This window comes from the organism of the source record quoted next, unplaced genomic scaffold, assembly GCF_019419815.1.
Source record: "Pyrus x bretschneideri cultivar Hongxiangsu unplaced genomic scaffold, Pyrus_bretschneideri_v1 Contig62, whole genome shotgun sequence".
Classification (NCBI taxonomy): Eukaryota; Viridiplantae; Streptophyta; class Magnoliopsida; order Rosales; family Rosaceae; genus Pyrus; species Pyrus x bretschneideri.
This window is the reverse complement of record NW_025999801.1, coordinates 1694360-1707806: the sequence shown is the minus strand read 5'-3', so window position 1 is coordinate 1707806 and position 13447 is coordinate 1694360. Positions and strand designations below refer to the sequence as shown.

General features: G+C 35.5%; 1 protein-coding gene and 1 pseudogene across 1 annotated transcript; both read left to right on the top strand.

The window, feature by feature from the left end:
• The first annotated feature begins 4112 nt into the window (after positions 1 to 4112).
• Positions 4113 to 6642, top strand: LOC125471874 (annotated as a pseudogene).
• A 3982-nt stretch (positions 6643 to 10624) lies between these two features.
• LOC103946231 lies at positions 10625 to 11597 on the top strand. Its single transcript, XM_009356887.2, has one exon. The coding sequence runs from the start codon at positions 10977 to 10979 to the stop codon at positions 11595 to 11597; it is 621 nt and encodes a 206-aa protein (XP_009355162.2). The 5' UTR covers positions 10625 to 10976.
• Positions 11598 to 13447: the final 1850 nt, after the last annotated feature.

The window sequence follows — 13447 nt, the reverse complement described above, 5'->3', positions numbered from 1 at the left end:
TGTTTAAACCGTACCATAACAACTCAAACACTATCTAACACAATAACAAGCACGATCTATGGAGATTTAGGTGTGCTATGCACTTACCTTGTCGGAGATCTCGTGCATAATGATTGTGCACAGTGCCGAGATGGATATTGAAGGTGAGGGAGGGAAAGGTAAAGCTCAGATGATGAAGTTGATGGTGAAGTCCTCCTAATGGCTGTGTGTATGTATGTTTGGGTGTGTGTGTGTGTGATCTTGTTGGAGAGAAGAGCACCGAGAAGGGGGGAGTAACAGGGGGAGAGAGTACGAGTAGAGAAAAGAGAGTGAGGGAGGAGAGAGAGAGAGATTGTTCAGAAAAAAATAAAATAAAAGGGAAAGGGAATCGGGGGACAAAACAGGGGGTGGGCCCCTTGGGCTCACCAATTAAGACCCAAAAACCATTATTTTAAACATAAGAAACCCAACCAAAGTGAAAATACGAAAATACTCTTTTTGTTTCGTAAATCTCGGGACGGGTTGTTACAATCTACCCCACTTAAAAGAATTTCGTCCAGAAATTTAAAATCACTTACTAAACTGAAATACTCGAAAATAGGTGGAAGAATATATGTATAAAGAGAAATCAAGTCAGAGTGGGTGCATCAAAGAGAATATGCCACACCGTCGTGAGTGGGTTGCAAAATCCTCTATCATGCCTCCAAGCTCTTACTTTCTTCCCCATCAGTGTAAAAGTAGAACATACTTTAATAAAATATAAAGCTGAAAACATATATTGACGTAAGGTCAAAAATAAGCATGCAAAATAATATAGTGTCAAAATAGATATGTACTAACATATAGGTCAAAACTTCGTGCTTAACTTAAAACTGAAAACGGAGATACTTTCCCCAAAACATTTGTAACGCCAAAAACAAATAACTAAAGGAAGGAAGTTAAAATACCTATACTGAAAATTCAAAATTGGAAAATAAGAGTGGGTCTCGCCTAAGCATAAGAAACGTTACGTACTCCGAGGATAAATATGTTTTTATAAAACCTGGGGGTTAGTACTTTTGATAATTGTTTTATTATATATATATATATATATATATATCAACTTGGTCCATTCATGTTTGTTTTGCGCCCCCTTCAGGACTTAGAATTGAGGCGTACAATCCGGTGTCCAGGCACTTCTGCATCGGCATCTTCGAGTCTTCTCGGTGTAGGACCCATTCTTTTATTCATTCAATTTTATATTATTTCTTTTAGTGTTCTAGTTAGTTGTATGCCCTGAACACGTTCCTTAAATTCATATTTATTATTCTTTTATATTTATAAGTTTTATCTATTCCTTATTTTCAGCATTTGCACTCAATAAATGGATTTTGTCACCCTCGAGTGTCGGCCAGCACGTGCCTATCCTGGTATTCAGGGAATATCGTGATTGGGGTGTGTCAAGAATCCTATATAAAATTTGCACAACCAATTACATCTCGACACGTGACACTCGAAATCCTATTCGAAATTTTTTAAAGATTACATAAAAATAAGAAATATGGAGAGTTACTCACTTTAGCAACACGTGTCAGAAATTATTGAGATTACATAAAGATAAGAAATCTGGAGAGTTATTCATGTTAGCGACACGTGTCACTCAAAATCATATCCGAAAAATTATTGAGATTACATCTTGACGAGAAATCTGGGGAGTTACTCACGTTAGCAACACGTGTCACTCGAAATCATATTTGAAAAATTATTGAGATTACATCTTGACAAGAAATCTGGGGAGTTACTCACGTTAGCAACACGTGTCACTCGAAATCTTATCCAAAAAATTATTGAGATTATATAAAGATAAGAAATCCGAAGGGTTATTCATTTGACAACAAGCGGTAGTTTAATTTAAGTAACCATATTAATTCAATTAAAATAATAAATTATGTTCGGCCTATGGCCCCTTGGCCCCCTCGTTTGGAGATGGTATAAAATATGGTATGACATTGTTCGTTAAAATATTAATTTCTTGCAGGGCTATATGGCTTCAATTAGAGATGGCCTTAGTTGTTTTGGATGTGATGGTGGGTCCCACACATGTTGCCACAGTTTTATAGCCACATAAGAAAATTTAAAGAAAACAAGGCGATGTTGAGCGAACTTTGAGTTTTAAGGGAGTAAAGTTGGATGAAATTTGAGTTTGGGCATAGCTAAAAATAAGCTTTTGAAATGCATCGTTTGAATTTGAGTGGGTAACAGACTTAAATGATCCCAAAAGTTATCTACTTTCTAAAAGGGTGCCAGTAACTCTATATATTTACCACGCAATACTCATGATTTATTTTTTTTTTCTGGTATATAGAGAGAAGCACATATAAGTTCGCTAGAGACCAACGATCTGGTGTTGGACTTTTTGTTTATAGATAGCTGAATTCTGGGAGATAGACGTCCATTAAACTTCAAGCAATTAAAAGGAGCGAAATTCTATTTTTAGGATATACTAAATTATGACTAAACAGGTCTCTATCTATGTATGAAGTCAGTTTATATTGATTCAATTTTTCTTATTGTTCTAGTGATTTTCATTGATGTAACTTTGTAAAGTTTGTTACAATAGTATAAGTATCGTTAATTTGCTTTTGATTTATTGATATTTGTCTATTGCATACTAACAAATTGTAATTTTTTTTTACTTGTAAGTGAGAGATTTTACGTTCTGATTTCGTAGATGATAAGTTCAATACTAATTTACTTCTCCCCAAGAACAACTTACATGACACAAGTACACTATCACTTGCCATTTTGGGTCAATTAAATAAATATATTTAGACTAAATACTTACACATGTCTTTCATTAGCACATATTGTAACATCCCACATTGCCTAGGGGAGTGGATCTTGTAAGCCTTATATGTATATTCCTATCTCTACCTAGCACGAGGCCTTTTGGGAGCTCACTGGCTTCGGGTTCCATCGGAACTCCGAAGTTAAAAAAGTTTGGGCAAGAGCAATTCCAGGATAGGTGACCCATTGGGAAGTTCTCGTGTGAATTCCCAGAAACAAAACCGTGAGGGTGTGATAGGGGCCTAAAGCGGACAATATCGTGCTACGTTGGAGTCGAGCTCGGTATGTGGTGAGGGCCCGGGCTGGGATGTGACACATATTGCTATCGAGATGATATACTCAACTCTATGTATGAAGCCAACACTAAAGTGAGGTGTCACAAGCTTCACCAAAAATATTGGATAAAAATGTCCCCCAAACAAAAAACTTCAAAAGCAACCTAAAATAATAAATCATATGTGGTAGGGGTATTTTCATCATTTTAAAAATGTTTTTAAATTATTAATTTTTTTTGTACAGTTTTTTTTTAAATTTTTTTATAATTAGTACCTCATAATAGCTTAGTAATAATGTGATTCAATTAGTTGTTCATTAAATATTATTTTCTCTATTTTTAAACACGTTCAAAACATTTTAAAAGACGTGTAATGCTAGTTATAAAAAAAATCTTTCGCATGTGGATAATAATGTGATTAAATTAGTTGTCAAATGATTGTTTTTTTTATTTTTTTTATTTTAAACAAACGATATTGTCTATATTAAGGTCGAGGATATAGCCTTAGCCTCTCAATAGGCTAATAATAATGTGATTCAATTAGTTGTTTATTAAATATTATTTTCTTTATTCTTAATATAAATTCAATAAAGACAGATTTTATTTTGTGGATTCAGCTGCTTTAATTGGTTTATGAGCGATTTGTTCTAGCATGATCTAAGATTATTCGTTTACTTCAAATATTTGATTTTTTTTTTCAATTTACGCATATAAATATATTTAAAACGTGTAAGTCACACGTAGCACGCCGTGATTTAAAAAATGTCTTCTACATGCGCTTGAGTGCATGCACGAAGGCTAGTATTATGCAAGCCCTGGTGTGTCCCACCTTTTATTATAGGGGTGTGATATCCACACATACCATTTTATTTCTCACACACCCTTCTAATTTTAGGCCATCAAATTGAATAAATTGAAGAAGATTAACAGATATAAATTAATAAGAATGTGTGAAAAATAATTTAAGATGTATGGATAACACATCCTTTGTTATAAATATACCGTTATAATCAAACTTTCAATTATGGCACCGCCTCTTAGAAATACTTCAAAATATCTGCCGTCCAAAAAGTTTCATGCTATAAAGTTTCTAATCGGTAAAGTTACTGGCAACACTTTCCTCTGCTTGGCGCTTGACCGACGGCCGTGCCATCCCTGCAGAGCCCTTTCTCTCTCTGTGATCGTCGATTGGAAGGTATGTCTGAGTTGTGGGTCTTGTAAATTAGTCTCCGTTGTTCGATATTTCGTGCTAACGATACAGATTTGTTTACTGTTTATGGGTTTAAATTAGAGAGCTTAGCTTGGATCATCAACAATGGAGAATCAGCAGCAAGTCGCAGGGGAGCTTGTCACTAAGTCATTCACATGGACAATCGAAAATGTCTCTAAGTTGAAAACCCAGAAGCATTACTCTGAGGTTTTCCTCGTCGGTGATTGGAAATGGTAATTTAATTTATGCATCTCCTCCTGCTAATATTTAAATCGCTTCGAGGTTTTGTATGTTTTGAGATGAATTATTGTTGGTTTTGGGACTGATTGATTTCATTGGTTGGTTTGATCAGGCGGATCCTTGTGTTTCCGAAAGGGAACAACGCAAAGCAGTTGTCTTTGTATTTGGAGGTTGTAGATGCTTCGGATTTACCATTTCCGTGGACTAGGTATGCCCAATTCAGCTTGACAGTGGTTAATCAGCGGAGCAGCAACATGTCGATAACCAAGGGTATTTTCTCTATTGTTCATTTGGGTTGATTTCGCATTTACGTTTGCTTTTTTGTGTGTGTTTTCTTTTCATTTTGTGCCCAATTCTGCTTGAATGTGGTTAATTTATGAACAGGAAATTGCGATTCTTGCATCCGGTTATTGAGGCTCTGCTTTGATTCAGTCGTGATTATTGTTTACGATCGCTAATGGGGCACCCTGTTACCCTGTTTGTAGTTTTGTCTGCAAGAAAGAAATAGTTACCGTTCAACTTTGTTAACAAACAATAGTCAGTTCACTTCAGGATTTGGGGCTTCGGTTGTAGTTAAAGTTTTACACTTGTTTGGAATCAGGGACTTGAGGGAAAGATAAACTAGAAGAAGTATACAATTTTGCTTCCCTTTTTCATTCTGGGAAAACCATTAGTTAGAGATAAAGAAGAATTGTCACTTTTTTTGTCCAAGAACCAATAGAAGTGAGATTTCTTTTGAAGAAATTAATATAATTTTTAGATGGATTCATTCAATGGTTAAGTTCAGAAGGAAATTCTATGTTTCCTCTTATGTGTTTGAATACCTGTACATGTATATATGGTCTTGGTTTTGGTTGGGTTACAATTAGGAATAAGCTTCCTTTGTTGTTGTTTTTTTTTATTAGTTCTCGGTTTGCTATGAATATTTTATTAATTAAGTGTTTCTGTGATCCTTCATATTTTGATTTTACAGAGACTGAACACGAGTTCAATGCAAGTGAGAGTGATTGGGGATTCACATCATTCATGCCTCTAAATGAATTTTTTGACGGGAAAAAGTTTGTTCGCAACGATAAATGCATTATTGAAGCCAGGGTTGCAGTCCGTAAGGTGGACATAAAGAATTTCGAAAACCAAGGAACTCGCAGTTCTGCACCCGAAAAGCCTTCAAAGCAAGAAGCTCGAGTCCCGAAACCTTCAAGTTTGGATTCAGTGCAAGTTCCACACTCATCTGTACCAGTTACAACACCTACATCTGAACAGGTGCAAGCAAACGTGAAATCGGAACAGGCTCTTACTTTTCAGGTTGCACCAGGTACCGGAGAAGTTTGCACTAAGCCTACTGATATCCCTGTTGACCCTTCCATAGTGAAGGGACACGAGGAAGTGCTTTCCGCTACAGATGGTAAGCTCATGGATTTTATGGGTATAGGGAAAATAGAGAAAGCTTTTGTTCCACTGCTAGAGGAAGTCTGTTCATTGCATCCCTCGTTGATTGAGTGCCAAAAGAAGAGAAGCCGTACTTATATTGAATGGTCATTCACAGCCTTGGGTCGAGTTTTGCATTTTCTGAAGACTACGAAGGTGAAGGATATGACCCCAGATACCTGTGAACGCGTTCAACTTTTGTGGGAGGAGCTTGAGACTTTTAAATTTGACTTGTGTTGGCTGGAGCCTTACGTGCAATCTGCTTTGGACGTGAAGAAGCTTGTGGAAAGGGCAGGGGTAGGTTAAAAAGCAGAGAGATGGTGTGGATGCGTTGGAGATGGAAGTGAAGAGGCTAAGGGCGAGGCTAGCGGTTGCAGAGTTGGATCTAGAGGTAGCAAAAATAGACTTGGCAAAGGTAGACGAAGGCTTCGGCGAGACCGATATGAACAGGGAGTTAGGCTATGGGAGGCATTGAACCTCATTTGAGAAACATCTCGTTGATATTACAAGTGATGTGCAATATCTCCAACACATTCCAAACTATTATGTATTAAGCACTTGCGTTCTAGTATTTTATGATATTCCAAGACTATTAGAGCAAGTGGGAATTCTCTTTTTTTTTCTTGTTTGGAATTGAGCACAATGTTTAATATATATATATATATATATATATATTTTAATTTTACACGAAACGATAGTGATTTATTGATAACTAATAATTATAACCTTATCACTTAGTAGTTAGGATTACGATCTAGATGTATTCCTTTTCACTTATAAGCATTACGATCTAGATGTATTCCTTTTCACTTATGAGTAGAGATTTTATGTTTGATTTTTGCCAAAAGCTAACTTAAACCACATTATTGCAAACTCATTGTAAGGCTAAGTACTTTCCATCCTCTTAGTGTAGATAATATCGTTTGTTAAAAATAAATTAAAAAATAATTACAATCTTCAAAAAAATATCATCGATGATATTGGAACCTCAATTACTAGGGCTAACTTGACCAATCTATGATGCACGACAATCAGCTGACCGTCCGTAAGTTCGGGAATTAGAAATGGATCGTAAACTAGATTTCACATCTTCAATCACTGGGTGTATGGGAAGCATCATTGCTTAAGGCTAAGCTGATTCCTTCCCTTGCAGCCAAGCTTCAACTAGTACAGGACTAGTCACATGGGAAAGATTAAATTGTAGTAATGGTTCATCAATTAAAAATTTATTACTATTAGTCTCTCAACTCATCAAAACGTGCAACTATGGTCCTTCAACTGAAAGTCTCTCAACATTAATCTAACTGGACAAATGATCTCTCAACTTCAACCTAATTGTAGCAATAATCTTTCCAACATAACTCATTTTGACAAAATTTTGACAAAGTTGACGAAAATGACCATAGCTACACGTTTTGACAAGTTAAAGGACCCCAATTGTAGCAATGGTCATTCCAACATAACTTATTTTGATAAAATTCTAACGAAGTTGACGAAAATAACCATAGCTACACATTTTGATGAGTTGAGAAACCAATAGTAATGAAATTTTAGTTGAGGGATCATTGCTCCAATTTGATTAAAGTTAAAAGACCATTGCTACAATTTACTCACGAGAAAAACCAACCACAAAGTCACCCATTGCATTGAAGTTTCCATCTGTATTCAGTTTTAACCAACCACAAGCCTGTTTAGACCAAATCAAGGGGACGGAGAGAATCACGGTTGAGGGGGATGGCTAGGATTGTAGAAATTACTGGAGATGAGAAGCAGTCGTCTGTATAAATTGAATGGGATCTGGAGTCGTACCCTCCCAAAGCAATGAGTTGCATGTGTGCCAGCCATATACCATACTACGACATCATTAGGACCTCAAACTGAGCTTGGAGACAATTTGTAGCATTCTGCAACATCCAGCCATGAATATTTGAGTTACTTGTGTGTGTGTGTGTGTGTGTGTGTGTGTGTGTGTGTGTGAATACATGGCATGGATTTACTGTTACTGCTACTATGTACTAATGAAGTGGTTGTGTGTTGAAGTAAGTGGATAGTTAATTGGTAACTTCCGTTACTGTTATACGAAATGTATTAACAACTTTGGTATAAATCATAAAGAAATATACAGAACTGAGAGGTAGGGTTTCTCCTTCAGAAATGCTAATGAAGCTCTCTCAAAAGTGAGACTTTTTTTGGACTTTCTGTCATCTCTCAGTTTAACGTAAATTCTCGTGCCAACACTATAAAACATTGTGCTAAACATATAAGATGACAAAGAGTCCCCTTAACATTTGTCGTTTCTTCTTTTTTTTTTTGTTCGCTCAGGACAAACCACTAATTAGAAAGGAAGCAGAATTGTTTTCTCATTGTTTAAGGAAGAGGAACATTCCCTCCCTACCATAATACCATTTGGTTCATTCATTTAAAATTTTACTTGAGTGAATCATTGGATTATGTAATATGAGGAACAGAAGTTGGAATTAGCAAAATCAGTATTGATAAATGCTAGCAACCTTTGCACTAATTTTTACATTGGATTTTTGAGAAATGCTAAAGAGACTTTCCTGAAATGAGATTCTCAAAGGACACTCCGCCACTTCATGTTTTTGGCACAATTTACATGCCAACATTACAAAACATTGTGCGAAAAAAATAAGATGGCGGAGAGTTCCTAGAGAGGTAGAAATGAAAAAGTAAATGAAAAGGAGGCTAGAATTCACCCTTTACCCAAATGAGTCGAATGGCAGATATCATAAAGAAATATATTGAATAAACTGACCGTCTGTCTTCTGGACCATGGTGGTTTGCATCACCTATTATATGCTCTGTATAATATACATATATATATATGTGTGTGTGTGTGTGTGTGTGTGTGTGTGTGTATGTGTGTGTGTGTGTTTGTGTGTGTTTTTTTTCATATGTTTGGTGGCTTAAGCTTGTAGGAGAATGAAGAAAGAAGAAGAGGAGAATCTTTGGTCTGGGACATTCACATGGATAATTTACAGGTTCTCTAAGTTGAGGAGCCATTGGCAATACTCTGACTTTTTCTTCATAGGTGGTTACAAGTGGCACGTTTTAATAATTAATTAATCGGGTCTCTCCAATTTACAAGCTTAAGATTTTTGTGCTTAATTATAAATGATGATAGGTAAATGCTTGTGGACTTGCTTTGTTCAGGCAGGTTAGTTGTTTACAGAATAGACAAGAAGAGCACTTGTCGCTAGATTTGGATGTTCCTGATGCTTCAACATTGCCATCTGGGTGGAGTAGATATGCCAAATACAGCTTCACCGTGGTTCATCAACTTGATAGCAACAAGTCAATAAAAAAGAGTACTTTCCTTTACTGATCATGTAAATGTTTATTTACCTTGGAATTTATGTTCGTTTTCTTCCCTTCTATTTCGTAGAATAGATTGTTTGGTTGATCACTCGTGTCTTCGTCATTACTTCCAATTTTTGTGATGTGCCCGTGATTATTTAAGGAAATTGATTTTTAGTTTTTTAACAAAAAACAAGTTATATATTTGGTGTTCTGAAGATCATTATTCATTAGAGCAATATTGTTTTGTTTCACGCATTCAAATTTTTTCTATGTTGAAAATATTTCTTTTTCTGTTTTGTCAGTATATTTTGTGTGTAAATTGGGTATGACTCTTTATGATATTGAAGGCATTTTAAAAGCAGAAATAAATGACAAATTTCTTATTCTGTCCAAGTTAAGGGCTACTCATGTGGTAGGATGAAAAAGGAGAACTATTCTTCATAAGTAACTTTTGATATTGAAGGCATTTTAAAAGCAGAAATAAATGACAAATTTCTTATTCTGTCCAAGTTAAGGGCTACTCATGTGGTAGGATGAAAAAGGAGAACTATTCTTCATAAGTAACTTTTAACTTGGACAAAAAAAAATTTGTCATTCATTTCTTTCCTTAAAATACATTTAATATAATGAATAATTCTATACAAGTCTATCTTCTCTATCAAACAAGGCCATAGTATTAAAAAAAATAAGACTGTGTATGTTGAAGTGTGCAATCCTATCAGAAACTTGACAAAATATATTATTACGTACTTATAAATGAATACTTATCAGTGTGATTAGTAATGGGTTGATGGCTTGACTGTGAAGTCTTGACAATGTACTCTATAGTCTTGAATATATTATAATTAGGTCTGTAATCAGCTAAAATATCTCCCAACAATCTGTTTAAATTGTGATTTTCTTACCTAGCTATATATTTTGTTGTACCATATATTGAGCCTCAATATTTGGGCCCCACTACTTAGCCTATGACATAGGTGAGAAGAGAGGGAAAACCTTATTCTATAAAAGGAATCTCACCCTCACTTTAGAAAGGAGGGCAAACCCTAGCCTCTAGAAACAAACTTCTATGTATATTGTAATTCTCAATTTACATAATGAAATTGGATCTACACAAGTGCTGATGTAGCTTCAACTTGAGGTGAACTACGAAATATCTTTGTGTTTGCGCGTATGTATGATTTATGATCCAAATTAGTTGGTCTAAAATCGATTTGATTTTGTTCATCAACATATTTATATTTGATGGTTGACAACATAATCGAATGTTTTTTCCGTTTTTACAATTCGGCTGGCCTCCTCTGTCTATCACCAATATTTCTTTTTTTACCTGGTCTTGTACCTTTTATGCATGCTTTTGACTAGCATCTCTTACACATTTTATTCTTTACTTGTAATTTATATTTTTTTATTTAAAATTTTAAACAACTAAATGAACCAAAACTGCCCGCTACGGTGCTTTTGTTCTGTTAGTTTGGGTTATTTATTTATTTATTTTAATTAAATTGTTTTTATTTTAAAACCCTAATTAGCTAGTGGTATTTTTGGGATTATGAATGATTCATCTTTTTTGCGTTTTTTTTTTTTTTGCCTCTTTTGCGTTCTTGCTTGGTTAATGTTTTATGCATCCAATTTAATGTTGCAGATAGCAGTGGAGAGTTTGTGGCAGAGAATAAAAGCTGGGGTTTTAAATCATTCATGCCTCTAAGTGAGCTTCATGATCCTGATAAGGGGTACCTGGTGAATGATTTATGTATTGTTGAAGTTGAAGTTTCAGTGCGTAATGGTATCAAGATTTTAGATGACCAAGAATCTGGCGAGCTTTTAGATTTTAGGGGTTTAGTACGAATAGAGAGAACTTTTGTTCCGTTGCTAGAGGAGGTTTGTTCGTCTTATCCTTCGTTGATAGAGTGCTTCAAGAAGAGAAGTGCTAGTCGTACGTTTGTTCAATCCGCATTCACAGCTTTGGGCCGACTTTTGCATTTTCTGAAGGCTACAAAAGTGAAGGATACAACTCCTGATGCTTGTAAACGTCTTCAACTGTTGTGGGAGGAGCTTGAGATCTTGAAGTCCAACTTGGGTTGGCTTGAGCCGCACATTCAATCTTTTCTTGTGATGAACAAAAGGGCAGGAAGAGTGAATAGACAGAGAGAAGATGTGGATGCTTTGGAGAACGAGAACGACATAAGAAGGCGAAGGGCTATGCTAGCTGCGTCCGAAGCCGATCTTCAGGTAGCAAAAAGAGATTTGGCAGAGGCGGAAGAAGAGTGCTTTAACAAGATAGATATGGATAGTGAGTTAGGGTATCCCTTAGCTTAATTTATCCTTGGATTTTCCATCAACAGTAGTCTCTCACTTGATACAACTACATAGTGAAACATGGACGGTTATCAGATCTGACTATGAATTGTTTCGTCTTTTTGTTTTTACTGAAAATATGACTTTAGTTTCTCCACATAAAACTCGACAGAAGTTTTCCACATCAATTATATTTGACTTACACATTTAAAATTTTTATGCCTAAAATACCCCTATTTGAATGTTTAATGTACACAATTAATTCCATACGGATTATAAAGGAGAATTAATGATTTTACAAAAATAAAAAAAATAATAAATTCATTGCCTAATATATAATAACAATAAAACATGCCTAATATGTCACATCCCGACCTGGGCCCCCACCACAGCACGATATTGTCCACTTTAAGCCCCTACCACACCCTCACGGTTTTGTTTCTGGGAACTCATACAAGAACTTTTAAAATACTTTTTTTTTTTATTTAGTTGAAAAAGATGTTAGATTTCAAATTTTAAAATGTTAGATTGCTTAAAAAAAAACAAAAGAAAAATAATTTACCCAATAAATGTAAAGTACATGCAAAATAATTTACCTACATAATAAAGTAAATCCCCAAATACATGAAAAATAATGTACCTACATACAAAGTAATATTATTTTATTCAATACGAGTTTACCTATTATTTGGACATACAATAATACAATGTGCCCAATATATATGATGATACGTACAAAATAAAATACCTACATAATGAAAAAATGTTATTTAATTCAAAATTAATTTACTTACAAACAAAGCAATTTTATTTTGATTCAAAATTAGTTTACCTATTATTTGTACATATAATAATGAAATGTGCCCAATAAATATGATGATTGTCACATCCCGGCCCGGGATCCACCACATCCTGGATCCGCTCCACCACCGTAGCACAATATTGGCCGCATTGAGCCCCGACCACGCCCTCACGGTTTTGTTTCTGGGAACTCACACGACAACTTCCCAGTGGGTCACCCATCATGGGAGTGCTCTTGCGCGCTACTCGCTTAACTTCGGAGTTCCTATGGAACCCCCAAAGCCAGTGGGCTCCTAAAAGGCCTCGTGCTAGGTAGAGATAGGAATATACACATAAGGCTTACATGATCCACTCCCCTGGGTGATGTGGGATGTAACAATCCACCCCTTTTAGGGGCCCGACGTCCTCGTCGGCACACCACGACCAGGGTTAGGCTCTAATACCAAATTGTCACATCCCGGCCCGGTATCCACCACATCTCGGGCCCGCTCCACCATCGTAGCACGATATTGTTCGCTTTGAGCCTCGACCACGCCCTCACAGTTTTGTTTTTGGGAACTCACACAAGAACTTCCCAGTGGGTCACCCATCATGGGAGTGCTCTCGCGCGCTACTCGCTTAACTTCAGAGTTCCCATGGAACTCGAAGCCAGTGAGCTCCTAAAAGGTCTTGTGCTAGGTAGAGATGGGAATATACATACAAGGCTTACATGATCCACTCTCCTGGATGATGTGGGATGTAACAATGATACATACAAAATAAAATACCTACATAATGAAAAAATGTTATTTGATTCAAAATTAATTTACTTACAAATAAAGCAATTTTATTTTGATTCAAAATTAGTTTACCTATTATTTGTACATATATCTTATAACAATAAAATGTGCCAAATATATGTAATAATACATGGAAAATATATTACGTACCTACAAAATAAAATAATGTTATTTGATTCAATATTAATATACCTACAAAATATACGTTATTGCTCATCCTAAATTTACATATAGGTAGATTAAGTAGTTAACATGTTTGAACATATATATATATATATATATATATATATA